We start from the raw sequence: 18468 nt of genomic DNA, 5'->3' as shown, positions 1-18468 counted from the left end.
CATGAACTCCAGCACTTTATCAGGGAGCCTCCAGTGGTCCTTTAAAGATGCCAGTCATTTCCTTTCGATTACATTGGGAAAAATTATAAATTTGTGATCTCATTCAATACCGTGACCACAAGTGTTACCAACCATCACACAAGCCAATGCAGTAGATGTATTTGGCTGTTGTCAAAGATAATCAATGGTAGCTTTTTGATATTGAATGAACACTACTTTGTCAAATTTACTCCATTATTTTTAAATCGTTTTATATTATGTACTTCCAAAAAAAGAATCGCTGAACTGCTAGAAAGGTAATTTTGACTCATGCGTATAATTTTGATGCCTACCGTATTTTACTCACCATAGGGTATACTGTATTTTAGGGTGCAGTCTCAATCCCGTGGTCTATTTCTGTACTGAACCAATATGCAGTACGTATAATGCGCACCATATTATAAGATGCATTTTAAAACATACCTATAAAACAACAACACAGACAAAACAGTGAACTCAGTCAATTTTATTGAATAAAATATTCACTCTTCCAACATTCTGTCCCACATTCCGGGTTCCTCCTCATCACTGTCTGAGTTCAACTCACCAGCCCATTCGGGTTCAACAGTGACGCTGACTTTCTTGAAGGCTCTGACAATAGAGGCTGGCTATACCTTGGCCCATGCGCCCACAATCCACCCGCATATAGTGGCTTAACTTACTCGCTGCCTCTCAATTCAAATTTAGTTTCATAAGCGTGTCGTTTTAACTATGCCGTCTTACGGGGTTTCTCAAACAGGTAAATAGCAATTAGCGGGACTTTTCCGCTGTATGCTTCATACAGGTTTTCGTTGTTTTGTCAAAAAGTGGTTCACGGAGCGGTGACCATAGAGACCTGTTAAAGGGCACACAGTCAATTTTTAAAGAAAGTTTTAGGCTTCAAAGTACGTCTTGTGGTGTGAAAAATGCGGTAGTCAAATAAAGGTGATTGTTAGGAACAAAGCATTTCCCCATTATACATTACCAACATTTTCCCACTATGCATTACCAACATTTCTCCTCTATAATCCTTTACTAACATGGCGAAGTGAAAAAGTAAGTTTTGTGGGAGTGCCATGGCTTTCTTTCAGTATTGCATCCACAATGGTATATCGATGAAAATTATCAAAATGTTTCATAATGATTTAAATTTAGCTTTCATTGTTTTACTCTTCATTTCATAGTCCCTACATTTTCTTGCAGACAATTCTGGTCCTGCGGAGTCTGTTCGGCTGGCACAGTATTCGTGTCACTCAGCTGTACTCGCATCACGATCGGAGCTACTCTGCAACCTCATTGTCAGGCGGCTGGATGACACCGCTGACAGTTGCTGTAAGACAGAAATAATTCTTGACGATTCTGCTGTGAGCCACAAGTATGGACAACTCCTCTTGCACATCATCTATCAGGTAGACTTCTTATAATTCATAACACTTCGATTTTGAATGATTGCCAAGAAATTCTTTAATCTGGCAACTCACCTGTTGCAGTGTGTCTGTAGGCTTTTCAGATTGGGTCATCACCTATTGAGCTGTAGTTGCAGGTCAGATCTAAAAAAGATAACGATTTGTGAGTTTCTAGTCGCAATTCCTAAATCGGTTGCGGAATGTACACGTAAATTAATTTCGGCGCCTACAATATAACTGCGCGTTAATAAAGTCGTTTCTACGCAACTACAAAACTGCTAATGCTAGTTGCACTGAGTAGTTGTAGTAGGTTGTTGTTGTAAATGGTTTTTAGTATACTTTTGAATAGGGCTTGTACATTGATAATATTACTACGAACTATTACGTATGTACTACATTGCAAAACGGTTATTTTGTATGACTACAGCAGGTTTTGGCTTGCCCACAAAACCGTTTTACTTTTTCTTCTAATTACAATACAAATTTGAACCTGACTTTTCAGCAATTATTAGCCTAGCTACAAAACAGTTATATTTCTATTAAATACATATTGGAACCTGACTTTTCAGCAAATATTAGTCTAGCTACAAAACAGTTATATTTCTATTAAATAAATCCATTACGTTCATGGTACTACTGATTACATATAATCGCCAACACAGTTTCACAGTTTTCAAACCGAGTTAGGAACTGCGGGCTAGAAACTCACAAATCGTTATCTTTTTTAGATCTGACCGTAGTTGCAAGCCACTCACTATGCTTTCATGATGTGGTTGATATGCATGTTGGAGTTGGGCGCACGTTGGGTGACCGTACGATGAGTATTTCAATAGACATTCGCAGGATGCAGATTAGCATGGGCGCTTTGTTAAAAAATATTTGGATTTCTTTGCGAGAGGTCATGGATTCTACTGGATGGGATGTCTGGAAGATATTCGTATCAATAGTCATATTACCGTTGTCGCATGGTTCACTCGTTGGTGACCCATTGTCGCACGGTCCACTTATGGGTGACCCATTGTCGCATGGTCCACTCATGGGTGACCCATTGCCGCAAGATCCACTCATGGGTGACCCAAATTACCACAAGCCGCTGAACATGCTTTGTTAGAATTCCTTTTGTCTGGAACACTCTTGGAGCGAGTCAGTCATCCGCTAGCTACCAAACAAGCGTGCCGCTAGCAAGCCTTTGCGGAAAAAAAAGAGTGCTGTACATCTTTGCTATTTAGTTTACCTATGATGCTGTGTTGCTGAAAATCGTATGTCATTGTCGACTGCATTAAAAGACTAGATCTGGTAGCTGACACTAACAGTAATATTAGTGGCACAAAGTCATTGTAACACACCACAAGCTAAGGGGTAGTATGCTCATGTGATGGCTAGCATACCTATACAATAAGGGTATATCGTATAGGTATGCTAGCCATTACATTCACACTGCTTAGAAAGGAACCAATCATAATACAACTACTCTAGATCAGAACAAATACTCTAGATTAGCCTCGTTATAATGCTTTCATCAAACACGTGTCTGGAAGACCGTGTTGGTCAAACCTGATGAACGTATTGTACTATGAAATAAATTGTTCTCAATTCTCCTTCTGGGACTGTGAAGGAATATCCATGGGGAGACAAAATGCTTAGCGGTTACACGGTTTCGGTTTCGCGTAGACAGTTGGCCTAGGGAGGAATCATCTCAGGGCAGCGTTACTGACAGATAAAATTGTTTACAGAGAATCTGGCCCAGTCTAGACCAGCAGGCATTTCATTTTAAACCACATCAATGTTGCTGCCATTTCCTTTGCTGTTGTAATTTCATATGCTTTAAAAATTGCTTGTTGATGTTTGCGCCTAGGTTTACACATAAAGGGTATGTTTTTGATGTACTAGTTAGGATGGATATTCATTGCTAGGGGAGTATCTAGCCAGCACCCATCCACAGCCAACCCCTGTGTGACTGGGTGTTGCAAGGTTGACATCCGAGCGAATGGGTGGCTTACAAGGCATGCCCATCAACTGCAACCAATCACTGCAATGTTGCCAAGCCGAATTAAGTATTTTCACTCACTGATACTTTTGTAAAAGCTTGTTTTATATATCTAGAATATAAAACCTTTAGCAGACAAAAAGTTGTCTTTTTATCCGATAACAAATAATTAAAAAGGTTTAGAATAGCCTCTACTCCAGTCATTGAGCTGTAGTCGATTCTGATCATATTGCAGGATGAGCTCAACCTTGGATTGGTTAATTCACAAGCTAGCGCAGCGACTGCCTCTAGTCTGAGTGAGGCTCAGGCGATTGTCGCTGGCAGAAGCAATGTGACACTCCTGGAAGAGACGATGGAATTACATCACATCGGCAACTTCCTCGAGCTACCCATACTTGTAGAAAGTTAGTTTACTTATACAATAGACTGTTGCAGTGCTGTCACTGCTGTATTGATGAGTCCTTCTGTGCGACAGAGAGTGATTATCACTGAGAGTCATATTCAGCTCTGACTATAAGTACTCAACTATTATAATGTTACTATATTTCCTCGCTTGCTATGCTAGTCTAGCTCTTGTCTTATCTGACCCACAAAATTTTGTAACCTAGCTCTTCCTGTCTTCGACATTTTATGCCTAGGGTCGAGATAACTATTTTGATTGGAGAACTTTATTTGCAGTCTGATAAAACCAGCCTACGATTAGATTAAGACACCTGATGATAATTTTCTGGAAAAACTCGCAATATGCAGTGTAGTTTTACTTTCACCAAGATAACCCTTACAAGAGTTTGGTCATACAAGGTTTGGGCCTTGTAAGGGTCGGGTCTCATAGGATCGAAAGGTCTCGTAGGATTGGGTCTCGTAAGGGTCAGATCATACAAGAGATGAGTCTCACAAGAGTTGAGTCTTAAGCTATGACCACACGTGCCGATTTTGTGGTGGTTTCCACCGAAATCAACAAGAAACACAGAATTATTCAGCCGAAATTCACAGAATTGTCAGAGCGGTGCATAAACACCGAAATCAGCAACAAAACGCTTTTTATTTCCTAAACAAGCGAGTGCCATTTTAACAGCTTTTGCAATTGGTATAGTCCAAGACACGTATTACGACACACAATAAAAGTACCAGTGCAATTCAACATAGTACATACGATGAAACTGCTTAAATTGCGCTATTGTTGGTTCTTTATTGTTTGGACACTATAGCTACGAATCGTATCTTTTTTATAATAATAATTTTTTTTAGCAGCTAAAGTTCTGTTGTAGAAAGAGTTGCCATCTTTAGCTCAATCAAGTCAGTTGCATCATATTTGCTATGGCGCATTGCGTTAATATTTTTCTTGTGTGTCGCGTTATGTACCTCGGACTCTATAAATCGCGAAAGCTGCTAGAATCGGGCTCGCTGACAATTTGTTTTGCCAATTAAAAGCGTTTCGTCAACGATTTCGGTGTGCATGCACAACTCTGACTATTCTGTGAATTTTGGCCTAGTCAATCTGTAGTTTTTGTTCATTTCGTGATTTTGATCGAAACTAACGACAAAATCAGTATGTGTAGTCGTGCCTTAACACAGACTGGGTCTTACAAGGTTTGGGTCTTACATCAGTTGGGTTTTACAAAAATTGAGTCTTACAAGGGTTGGTTAGGTCCTTCAAGGTTCAGGTCTTACAAGGGTTGGTTGGGTCTTACAAGGGTTGGGTCTCACACGAGTTGGGTATTACAAGGGTTGAGTCTTACAAGGGTTGAGTCTTACAAGGGTTGGGTCTCACATGAGGTAGGGCTTACAAGGGTTGGTTGGGTCCCACATGAGGTAGGTCTTACAAGGGTTGGTTGGGTCTCACAAAATTTGGTTGGGTCTTACAAGGGTTAGTTGAGTCTTACAAGGATTGGTTGGGTCTTACAAGGGTTGGTTGGATCTTACAAGGGTTGGTTGGGTCTTACAAGGGTTAGCTGTTTGTAGAGTGTGAGGATTATATAGTACAGAGTCTATGTCCAGAGACCCTCTGCGCCATCCTCTCTTGGAGTTCTGAGTCCTCTGGCTCCAAGTGGGTCTACCGAGAGACGCTTCAGTATGTTCAGGATAACTTCATGCAGGTTTGTAGACTGTAACTAGACATTCCTCTACCTTACCTGTCACACTCAGCGAACTCAAGTTGAAAGCACAGCTGCCTGAGTATTCGGAGTATTTTGATTGATTCCCATTTACTAAGTGTTTATACATGTGACACGCTATTATACGAATGCTTGGAATGCCGGACACCTCATGAAAACTGATCACCTGTTGTTGACCAAAGCTTAGCGTTGGCAGCTTTTCCTTAGCCTGAGGCATCAGATCACTCAACATTTTTATTATAGACTAGTTCAATGGAAATCATTGTAGTGAATATCAAGGGACGCATGTCTTGTCAAGGATTTCACACATGTTTGCAGTATAATTGTGACTTTGGGAATTTGTTTGAACAATTGTGTCTATCACTGAAGTAGCTTCTCGCTGCCTGAGAAAGAAGATCAACTTCAAAATAAAATGGAACTTTCTTTGCTATAAAATGAACTGCATAATAATGGAAGATAAATTAGCATGTACTTGCGTTGAGGGCTTAGCCTTTGCTATGCGTGAATTTATTATTATTATTAGTACTATGGCCAATTAGTACAATTAATCCCAGGGCCGTATGGTGGGCTTATGGTGTGCTGTGAGAGATTGTCAGGTGTGCCAATGAAGTGCAGAGACTAAGTATGTGCACAATAATTCAACAATGCTGATAGGCAATCCTGATGCAGGTGGTAGCGTGCTGGGCAACTATGCACAATATCGCTGGTTCAAATCCTGTACACTGCAATCTTTTTCCCAACATCCAACCGTGGCTTCAGACAAACACGGCTCTTATTATAGTAAACATTATTTTTCATGTTAGTTGTTATCTGTTGTTATTATTATTAGATATTATCTTTCGTTTCTCTATGTGTATAGTGATACTCTTATGGGAGTTTCGGATTCCCCAAGTGTACCCTAGAGCGCTAGGTGTGTCACAATGTCTTTGGTCAAACAAATTACTGTGAAGAGCATTCATTAGTCGTATGTAGTATGCATATCCATAAACTTGTGATTTATCCTCTCCATGCCGTCTCCAATGATGTGTGATTGTCACGGTAATTATTTTGTCCAGTGGCCCACAAGCGAATCCAATAAAAATATTTTAGCATATACCGAATGCATTAGTCATAAGGCAAGCTTTCAGTTATCATAGTCTAAAATATTTAAATGTTTGGGCCACAGCTATTAATATTGTATCGGCTATTAATATTGTATCGCCACACATGCCCCTATCCATGGTCAATGAACCCTACTCAACTCGTTTGTCATCTACCCTTCAGTACCTGAATCAAAGTAAAACAGGAAAATTCTCGTACAATTGTCAAAGGTACACCATTAGAAGTAGATATCTCAACTCACAAGTATACTCCAATCACGCAGGTAATTTTAAGCACCCTAATTCCTCACATCCCCTAGCCAATAGAAACTAAAATTGTCCCGGACTAGCTTATGGATGAAATCATGTGAATTGCTTTAAATTTTTCATCAATCAAAATATTTATCGAAATTAAATTAATGATGTTTCTGAAAGTTGCTAGCTAGTTTGTTGCAGGTTACCAGTTCGGTCCTCCGTTAGCAAAAATGTAAGTTCTATTGCTGTGGGTGATTCGCTATTGATGTGTCAGCTCGCGATTTCAAGGTCAGGGGATTAATGCAGGTTAAATGCGCTTACTTCTTGGGTATTTGTGGAATCTGCTAACACTTTGTATATAAATATCTGGCATGTTTGGTAGCCAAAACATGTAGTGTGCCGATGAGATGGAGAGGATTTATTAGAATGACAGTCTACAAAAACACTTTCATTTCGCTTTTACTCATCGGCTATTCGTCGTCATTGACATCATGTTTCATAATGACCTCCTCATATCACAGCTTAGATCTTGCATCGAGTATTTTTGTTTCCAAAACTGGTTGCTTGCTCTTCATATTTCAAAATCCTTGCTGAAAAAAATAATGATCATATTGGTAAAAATTTGGTATAATTTGATATAATTTTGAAACTCTGTCAGTTAAGGTTTAATCTAATTATCAATAGAAAAAAGGAGGTGAGGTTGATGACAGGACAGGGCAGGTGAGGTTGATGAGGACAGGTGAGGATATACAATTAATCGAGTACCACTCAAACTTTGAGGAAAATACAGTAGTTTTGACTTGATCGGGGTACATAATAACTGAGTTATCCAGGGTCTGCTGACAGTGGGCAAACTCATATGTGGCAGTCATCGCCAAAACGTCATGTGTGATCTTTAGAAATATTTTGATGTTTTCAGATGACGACACTCGAATGCTTGCTTTACAATGAACATTTGTAGTAAATGCTAATACGCCTATCTGGAGTTATTCGTTTGTCGTTCATGGAGTACCTTTATGGATACCAAATTTTTTCTTACTTTGTATGGATGTACCTCACTCAATGATACATAATTCTTTCGATATTTTGTCAAGCGCGCTACCGCCATGGGGTGTGTGTAGAGACACAAAAGCATTCCAGCTCTCAAGAAATATATAGCCACCTGGTGCCCACTTTCACAGCACATCATGATTTTGGCTTTTTTAATTTGTAAACGGATGTGTTTGTTCTAAGTTTTTTCCTGTGTTGTATTGTATGTCTAATGTAGAACTAGTCATCGTATGGTTACAATAGAAGGGGCACGCGTATGCTGATGTCAATACATTGTGATTAAAGGAATCAGGTATTCCTGCATTCCTTCAGGGTATGGTATTGTTTGTGCTCATTGCTCATTTTTAATTCCAAACAATTCACTGATTTCACTCCCAAAAGCAGCTGGCTCATTCTAAAACCCCTAAAATACATGTATATATGGTAGATGGTTGTTTATAATGCTTGCAAACAATCTATAAGTTATAAGTATGTATAGTTAGATAGTTTGAGGCTATTCTTGCGGTCCAAGCATTATATCAGACTGACCTTGAGTTACCGATTCTACAGATATCTCAATCACCCGCGCTACTGAGTTTAGATGAGAGCACCTTAGCCAAAGTTCTACAGTCAGACTTTCTACAGGCTAGTGAATTTGATGTCCTACAGGCTATAATGAACTGGTCTGAACATCAGCTCATCAGGAAACTTGAGAAAAGAGGTCAGTGTCTAACAGCTGACATCATTTTTCATAGATTTGTATGACAGATAGTTCTATGAATATCTCTATAATTGAGTAGATTCATGCTTAGACTTATTAGTGGGTGCGTAGATACCAAACCCCTTTAATAGAATGCCAACTTCCATAGAACACCAACTCTAACAGAACACCACCTCTAACAGAACACCACCTCTAACAGAACACCACCTCTAATAGAACGCTACTTCTAATAGAACGCCACTATAGGAGAAGGGTTGAAAAATACAGACCCATCATTTAATTGAATGCCACCTCTATTTGCCCACCACTGACATTATTTCTTTACGAAACCATAATAGAAAGTGATTAGTATAAAAGTGTCCACAAACTGGTAGTAATAATTACTAAGTTGCATCAATAACAATTAATTCTTCGTTGCTGTAATGGCCATGCTTTTAGTGACAGTGTACATGGGAAGATCGATCATCGCAATCATCAGAACTACAATCTGATTACAAGTTACTAGTGTCTACTATCCTACATCTAGTGTACTCAGATTCTTCCATAATGTGGTTTACAATCTTACCGGAAGACTTCAAAAGCATTTTGATGAACGATGAGAATACTTTTCAGGAACAGTGTACGACGTAATAGCAGTCATTGTTATCACGCATTCTAACTTTAAAACGTTAAAACATCTTAAAAACTTAAAAAACTGTGTTCGTTTTCTAACTCCAAAGCTTTACAGTTTCTTATATAAAACTATGGAAGCGACACTATCGAATTATTCAGTAACTGTATTCTGCTAATAATTTATAATCAAATAAGTCCCCTGTTTAGCTCAGTCTGTTACTTTGATGTACAGTAAACACTCCTACAATGTATACCTCATGTCACGTAAATTCTAGATAACATAAATAATTTATCTGAAGTTTTGGCTTCCTAATACGTAAAAGATTCCATATAATGTAAAGTGTCAAGTCGGGCGAGTTCTCAAATTCGATTTGAATGTTATTCAATTTGGCCGCACTTGCGAGAGAAAAACGACATGCGAATGAAGTTATATCTATTACATATACAACTTTCGCGACATTCTAGCTTGTCATGATAGATCGTCAGAGGTGTCCACAAAATAGAGAACAGTTGCTCCGCAATTTTTCATAAATAATTAGAGGCAATCGATTGGTGCAGGTGTTACAGCATCGATCTACCAATCTGAATGTGACGAGTTAGAGTATCGCCGAAAGTTCTCTTTTATCCTAACCTTGACCTCTGGGTACAAATAGACGACGAACGGGTCGTACCGCTATTCTATATTAAAAATATTTTGTTGTGTTACTTTATTATAGACGTATAAAATATTTCTTATTAGTTTCACTTTGCAAAATAGACTTTGCTGTGTAGAAAAATTAAGCAAATCATTGTAAATGAATGTCAAAGATGTGCGCTCCCCATCGACTTATTGTAAAAGTTTCAGCATACATGGTCTATAATTTTAACCTGTAAGATTGATCAGAAAAGGGGAAAAGTTGTCGATGAAAACCAAGAATACTGCAGTTACGGTGCAGCCCACAGATTAGTAAAGTTAAGTCTAGTTTTTCTTTTAGCATGGCCGAAGGGGTGAGTTTGGAAAGATTTTCGATAGGATTAGGCAATTTACATGTATTTTACTGTTCTTATAACGTAAATTCCCTATAATGCAAATGTTCCTGGAACGGATTATTTAAGTTGTAAGGGTGCCTACTGTATATGAAAAACGATTTAGCCAAAATGTCAAGATCGACGGCAATAATGCTGATCCGCCTGAAGGAGTATGCAAAAAATAGGTGACATTAGCATTGCTTCAACGGTAAAAGGGTTAAATTTATTTTGCCAAAATTCTGGCGAGCTAGTCGAAAAAATAATGCACCACCCTGTACTCAGCTGCACCCGCAATAAAATGCCACGATAGGGGAAGGGTTAAAAAATTGAGGGACATGGCGTTCATGAAGAGGTTTTACAGTATATAGACTCCTTCCCTTCCTCCGCTAGTCTAGGTAAATATGCTGTAGTAGTCTGAAGCCATCCACATCTAAGTGCTCAGTTGGGTCATGCTGCTTTGACTGTTCATTAATCACTTCATAAATAGAGGTAGAATATTCCGGTAACTTGTCTCAGCGTATGGCTGCCGAGTGCCGAGCTAGTGTGAGAACAGGAGCAGACGAGAGGGCTCTGTTATCTATTTCCCTTGGGATGGAAGCCATGCTTGCATAACCTTGTCACAACATCGAATAACACTCTTGTGTAAACTGCCATGATAGCTTTGTAGAGATAAGGCACGCTTTTAACTATTTCTGTTTCACATTATAATACCTTTATTCAATTAACACTTGAACCCTCAATTAATGCTAATTAATGTCATAACACTTGGTATGTTATCGAGTGGAGGTTATGAGAAGTTGTGATCTCATGTTCATATAATACATACTGTATTTGCAATGTATTTATTGATGTTAATCTGTAAATAATATTATTTTCTTGGATAGTTTAGTGTAAGTGTTGGAGATTTCAAAATTGAATCTAAGATGGTGTTTGTCTAGATCGTGGTGCTTGTCATCGATCGGTATTTGAAGACTGCTCTGTGATATTGTTAGAGTTTTAAAACTTATGAAGATAGTTAAGCTCATATCAAGGCAATTTGAGTTTCAAAGAATACCATAGGCTGTAGTTCACAATTGTAAGTTTTCAAAAACTTTTTATCCCATTTACTTATGTGTTAAAATAGGAAAAAGCATCGCTTGCTCGTACTGCTAGTTGACCTGAAACATAACTAACAATTATGGCAGCTGTATAAACTTGTTAATACTACTAGCTGACTAGAGATATAAGTAACAACTATGACAGCTATAGAGACTTGTAGATACTACTAGCTGACTAAAGATATAAATAACAACTATGACAGCTGTAAACACTTGTTGATACTACTCGCTGACTAGAGATATAAGTAACAACTATGGCAGCTATAAACACTTGTTGATACTACTCGCTGACTAGAGATATAAGTAACAACTATGGCAGCTATAAACACTTGTTGATACTATTAGTTGACTAGAGATATAAGTAACAGCTATGGCAGCTATAAACACTTGTTGATACTATTAGCTGACTAGAGATATAAGTAACAACTATGGCAGCTATAAACACTTGTTGATACTACTAGATGAATAGAGATATAAGTAACAACTATGGCAGCTATAAACACTTGTTGATACTACTAGTTGACTAGAGATATAAGTAACAACTATGGTAGCTATAAACACTTGTTGATACTACTAGTTGACTAGAGATATAAGTAACAACTATGACAACTATATACACTTGTTGATACTACTAAGTGAGTAGAGATATAAGTAACAACTATGGCAGCTATAAACACTTGTTGATACTACTAGCTGACTAAAAATATAAATAACAACTATGGCAGCTATAAATACTTGTTAATATTTCAGTATTTAATGGACATCCCGTATACCGTACTTTTCGGACTATAAACCACACCCCTATATAAGCCGCATCTACTTTATTTTCTAAAAACCGATAATTAAACAATACATAGGCCGCACTTTTGTATAGGCCGCAGAACTCAGGACGGTGCTTTTTAACACGGCAGCAACTTTGTTGTTTAAAACGGAGCAGAACCGTTTATTTAAAAAATTAGTTATTATTCAAAAAAACTGATTTTACCAATTACTTGATATACAATTTTGGAGTTTTTCTCAACATTCAGAAAATGAAAACTTCTAATATATGGGAATCACCAACAAAATAAAGAATGGAAAAGTAGAATTGTTGTGGATAAGTAACCCTAGCTACTTTTTGAAGTGGGTTTTTGGAAGGTGAAAGTTAGTGGCTCAGTAATACGTTATCAATTGGAGGCGTGGCATTTCCGCCGCCATGGCTAACTAGCTATGACGTCATTGTCTAAACTCTTATAATCTTAAACTCAGGTTTAACCTAGTGCCTAACGGAACAGTACCGTTAGGCATTGTTTTGTTTTTTCTTTGACCGCTAGGGACGCACTAACCGGAGATTCTGGTTAATGCGCCCTAGTGGAGAAAGAAAAAGCCATAGAGTAGCTGCACCCTTATATAAAGCCGCATGGCTCAAATCATCACAAAAAAATAGTGGCTAATAGTCTGAAAAGTATGGTATATATATATATACACACACACACACATTATCCATAAATTCTTCATGTGAAATGCTCTGTCAACAGCCATGTCAACATTGAAATAGCGGGATAATAGCAATAGCCATGATAGTAGCTCATGAATCGGTGACAAGGATTTAGCTTCAACTTAGAAGGTTCTATCATAACCTCATATATAACAAGCACCAGTTCAGCCAATCTCACCCAGAGTCCACCGAGTGCGTGCTGATGGTTTGTTATCCAGTGGTTCATTTACGATGCTGTCTTTTGGTTGAATACAGAGCCCAACCTGGTCACCAACACAGCCCACAGTCTTGCAAGAAAGGGCATAAAAGCGAAAGACTTGGATGAATCACAGCTGAGGGAGATCGCTGCCCCTCTGCTCCTGCACGTTCGACAAAGCCATATTCTCCCTTCCAACCCAGATGTGAGTGATATTGCGAGAGGTGCAAGCACTAGGCTATTGCTAGAAAACAACTCTTGGAATAGATTTCATAAATCGCAGCTTCTAGTTTTATTTGTGGATATATTTAGCTGGTACTAGGTGAATACCTGCATTGCACGGGTAATGAAGAGAAAGCTTATAAACAGTAGCGGATGATGAAGTTGCCATTTGCTAAGTTGATTAATCAGCAATGGCAAAATGAGCAAATTGGCTAATCGCAGTAACTTAAACTATAACTGCCACCTACAGCTTTCATCGTTTTTGCTAGGTAAATCGGACACGCTGATTCCGATTTTGTACTCAAAATAAAGATTGGTCCACTAACTTTAAAAGTCATGAAGGCTTTTTTACAGCATTTCAATATCGGTCTAGCAAACGACACAATCGACACAACTAGCTCCGCCCATAATAATTTGATGTATGCTAGCTTTTTAGGAACGGAATTTGGGGATGTTTAGTCCGATCTAGAATGATAGAGATGGGTTTCTTAAAACCCATTGTTATCCAATGTCAGCCTTCAAAAAGTAGATAAGCTATTTAACGTTACTTGTAGCTTGTTAGAGGATGTTTAATAGGCTGAACACCAGAAAATGAGCTCAAAAAGCGCGATTTAATCACAAGCTAGCATTGTTATCGCGCTTTTTTGAGCTCATTTTTTTCGGCGTTCAGCCTTTTAAACATTTGGTAACAAGCTATGAGCAATGTTAAATAGCTTATCTACCTTTCATAAAAGACAGATTATTTTACAGGCTGAATTTAGATAGTGATTTTTAAGACACCCATCTCTATCATTTTTGATCGGAGTAAACATCTCCAACTGCATTCCTAAAAAGCTAGCATACATCGCATATCGATGTGTACCGATTGTGTCATTTGCGAGACCGATATTGAAACTCTGTAAAAAAGCCTTCATGACTTGGAAAATTAGTGGACCAATCTTTATTTTGAGTACAAAATTGGAATCAGCGTGTCTGATTTACCTAGACATAAGGATGAAAGCTGTTATGGTTTAAGCTTGTCTAAATGTTTACTAAAAAAAGAACCGTGAAACCAACTGGTAAACGTTACGCGTAATGGTTTCTCACGCAATCAATCATGATCTTCAAACGTGCTAGTACTAACCAATAGTGTTTTCGCAAGCGCCTCAACCGTGCGTATTGTAACCCTGCGAACCCTGGCCATCTTTGTCAATCTGTGTCAGTATTCCAGGACAATTTGTCTAATAATAAGTTTTGAAACTTTTATTAAATATATCTAAATATACTCTTAATCCAATGATATTTGGTAAAACACCGGTAAAGAAGTTCCAGCAAGACATGACATTACAAAGCAAATATCATTAGATGGAAGAAAATGCGCTTCACAGTTCTTCGGGCTAAAACCATAAAATTCTTTAGTCTTTCTTAAAGTCTTTACAGTAGCATCATATTCTCAAGCATACGTTAATTATTATTTTATGACTTACAATAATTTGCAAAATTGTGGTTAGTATCATATAACTTTTTATCTGCATCACAATCATCCATTTCAAACCAACATACGAGTCATATCAATGTTTTTCACGATATACTCTGAGTAAAATTGTTATTATAATGATGGAAGCAGATGATGTTTGTAAACTTTTTAGTCTAGCGTCCTGTGTAAAAGTTACTTTGATTGGTTTATGCTGTTACTTAGAAACAGCATTTGTATACAGAGCCAAGTCAACGGTGGTATTCCAGCCGTTCGGGTTGCTGACACACCTACGCAATGTCGGAATACCGGCCGTCAGGGTTCAAAGGATTAACTGGTGTAATGACTATGTGCACAATTAATCTATTGTAGTACAAGTATGCCGTGTGCTCTAGCGGATAGAATGTCTGCCTGCAGACCTGGAGGTTCTGAGTTCAATTTTAGTGTGACCTGGATTTTGCATTCCTATAACTTTATCCCTATAACTGGACACATGAATGACAGACAGACAAACACTGAGATTTATGTATACAGACGGTTCCCTACTTACGAACATTCGAGTTACGAACAACCCGTACATACGAACAGGTCTGCGCGTATGTCCGCCGCTAATACCGACGGTATTACCGACGTATTAGCGGCGGAAATAGGCACTACTCAGACGCCCAACCCAGCATCCACCTTTCTCTGCCCAGTTCGTTGCAACGCATAAGTGCGTGAACGTATCTCCAGTGCGCAAAGAACTTTTTTATTTTTACTGTAAGTATTGTAAAGGAATTTGTCGGCCTTTACTTGGCACGATCTAGAATGATAAATAAAGAGAAGAGAGTGCGTGTAGTTTCATTCAGCTTTTTATTAGCGAAGGAAATTTCACTAGGCGAGGAACATACGGCTACTGCTCTGATCAACTAAGTGAGCGTGATCCTTTATATACAATAACATCAACTGTTCCGGCTGACGGCAAACGGTAAGAACACCGGCTAACAAGGTGAATAAATAGGACCGCTAGTGCGTTGGTATGACAACAATATAAGCGACGATAAGTGATGGCCAGTGATAGTGTTATGACGGGATATCAGATATAACAATAGCATAACGAGTGAAACAACGATATAATAAAAGGACAAAACATATAAAAAAATAAGACAACAACGATAAGTGATAGCATAATGATTAAAATGACAATATAATAAAAAAGGACAAGACATACAATAAATAAGAAATGCAGTGTCATGGCCCGGAGTCCACCAAAGTATTATCTCCATTTTATTAAATATTTTTTTCAGTACAAACCAATGCAGGTTACTTATACAAGCCTTAAATATACTTATATAAACCTTCAATATACTTATGTAGGCCTTAAACATAAATTATAATACAAAATATAGCACTGAAGCAACTTACGAACAAATTCACCTTACGAACAATCGTTCGGAACGTAACTCGTTCGTAGGTTGGGAACCGTCTGTATATACAATGTATATATAGATTGGAACCTCGCATCCTAAAATTCCGTACTAGTATGCTAGTTGCTTCAAATATTAGGAAATGATGGATATTTTTGGTTAAACTTTGCTTTTTCATGGTCGGTATTTGATTGAGTTTCTTTTTGCACGCTATGTAACCGCGGTTCCTTTTTAGTGTTTCATTGAGATGTGTAGAACATTAACCAGATAGGCATTCAATTTGTTGATAAGAGTTGTGATTTTGTTTTTGTGTTCATAGGTAATTACGAATGCCGTGCGCCGTGGGCTAGTTAACAAGTGCGGAATGTCTCCCCAAAGGAATATGGCTGCCAGTGAGCCTGCCCTCAATCTCCATATACCTCACAGAATGCGAGGCGCTTGGGTGCCTTCCAACAAGTTGAGCTCTGCAAGATTTGAGATACCTCGAGGCTACATGCCTTTTTATGACACAGCAAGGGTGAGCGCTGTTAGCATGTTATTAGTCAGGCCCCGTGTGTTATCTGTGTGTTTCAGAAATGCGCAAGACCGTTTAGCAGCTCCGCAACATAGATAAAACATGGGAAACATTTGTTTGAGCATTTTCTCCGTATGGAGCATCGTTAATCTATGCGTAAACAACTAGGCATGTCTGGCAAAAACTTTCATCAACCAGTTGGTCTCTAGCTGAGCTTTGGCTTGGGAGTTTCACATCTAAAATCATTGTCTGATGCAAAGATGTTGGCACTGGCTTCAAGCCAGGATCAGCTCTGTTGCGTTTGATTGCAAATAATGTCGCAAATGTCATCTCTGTAAACACTTATTTGAGTTGGTAATGGTTTTTGTTGGTAGAAGGTAGTTGGTTTTTTGCATACGTAATATATAAGTGCTGGAAGTTGTATTTTAAACCCTAAAGTTAATACGAAATGTGGTAAAGAGAAAGCACCTTCAAATAATGATAGGTGCTGCTCGAGGAGCGGACTAAAGACATGTCAGAGAGCGATGTTGTACACCTGAGACGACCAAGTCGTCCTAATCCTGGTCTCACTCTTAACAGAAGTCGCGTGCTCTGCCACACTACTGTACAGAATATGACAAGATTTCAAGGTACTCATATCATGGTGGAGTTGTCTGCTCAAACTAGCAATTTTTAGATGTTTTGTGCGCAAATAATGTGTATCTTCGTGTTTCTTTGACTACAAGTAAACAAATTGTTTCTCATTTAGTTCTTATTTTAGAAAAGTCCATTCACTATATCAATATTCCTTCTAACATATTCCAGTATCTACTTGATATTATTTATACAGCTGTTCCATCAGCTTTCGGTTAATCATCCTTGACTGGCACAGTGCTAGTTATAACTTGAGTTTCGTATTAGCTTACGGTCAGGGGTTATGGTAATGTCCTATGGTAAGGTCCTATGGTTAAGTCCTATGATAAGGTCCTATGGTAAGTTCTTATGGTAAGGTCTTGCGGTAAGGTCCTACGGTAAGGTCTTACGGTCACGTTTTACGGTAAGGTCTTACAGTACGGTCCTATTGTAAGGTCGTACGGTAAGGTTTTACGGTCAGATCTTTCGGTAAGGTCGTACGGTCAGGTCTTACAGTAAGGTCCTATGGTAAGGTCTTACGGTCAGATCTTACGGTCAGATCTTACGGTAAGGTCTTACGGTCAGGTCTTATGCTCATCCTTTTATTCTGTAGAGGAGTTGTCTCAACTGCCTTTTGAGCAGCATGACGAAGAGGAGGTGGTGAAGAGAACACAGCAGCTGTTGCAGACACGCATTGTGCTGCAAGCCCTACGAGCGTGCTGGGACAAATCAGCTGTACTTAAGCAAGTGCGTAGCTTTGATCCTCCAGTTGTTTTACATACTATACATACTATTACTGCTGTAAAAACTTGAACTACGACTGCATATTTGCTTCTAAGAATGAAGACAAAGCCCTGAAGAGGTTGTGTAATGTGTGATGGGGACCTGGGTGCTAAGGTGACTCATCTGATTAGTGTCAATAAGCCCTATCACAAGGCACTTATCCATTGTTCGAAATTGAGACAGAGTACACTATGGTAATAAGATATACAACTACTCCATGGTACTTTAGCTACTAGCTGGTATTAGCTTACTTTGTGTTACGAAAATGTTAGATTACTCCATAGAACAAAAGTGTCACTTTGTGTTACTAAAGTATTAGATCACTCTATGATACTAGATAATCTGGTTACTTTGTGGTAAGAAGATATAAGATTACTCTGTGGCTCTCAGGAGTTACATTATTGCGAGTACTGCAATGTTACTTTTCAATCTTATCTTACCAAATTAATTCATGAATTTTAAAAGAATGTTTCAAAGAG

General features: G+C 38.5%; 1 protein-coding gene across 1 annotated transcript in view; it reads left to right on the top strand.

The window, feature by feature from the left end:
- Positions 1–18468, top strand: part of LOC137399450 (BTB/POZ domain-containing protein 7-like) — a 39173-nt gene that overhangs the window by 16902 nt on the left and 3803 nt on the right. The window contains exons 6-13 of the mRNA XM_068085571.1: positions 1222–1427; positions 3647–3815; positions 5374–5507; positions 8459–8609; positions 13059–13204; positions 16400–16597; positions 17079–17223; positions 17820–17953. Coding sequence (XP_067941672.1) covers positions 1222–1427; positions 3647–3815; positions 5374–5507; positions 8459–8609; positions 13059–13204; positions 16400–16597; positions 17079–17223; positions 17820–17953 — 1283 coding nt within the window. The remainder of the gene's footprint in view (positions 1–1221; positions 1428–3646; positions 3816–5373; positions 5508–8458; positions 8610–13058; positions 13205–16399; positions 16598–17078; positions 17224–17819; positions 17954–18468) is intronic.

Source organism: Watersipora subatra, chromosome 7 (assembly GCF_963576615.1).
Source record: "Watersipora subatra chromosome 7, tzWatSuba1.1, whole genome shotgun sequence".
In the NCBI taxonomy this organism is placed as follows: Eukaryota; Metazoa; Bryozoa; class Gymnolaemata; order Cheilostomatida; family Watersiporidae; genus Watersipora; species Watersipora subatra.
This window is presented reverse-complemented; position numbering and strand designations above follow the sequence as displayed.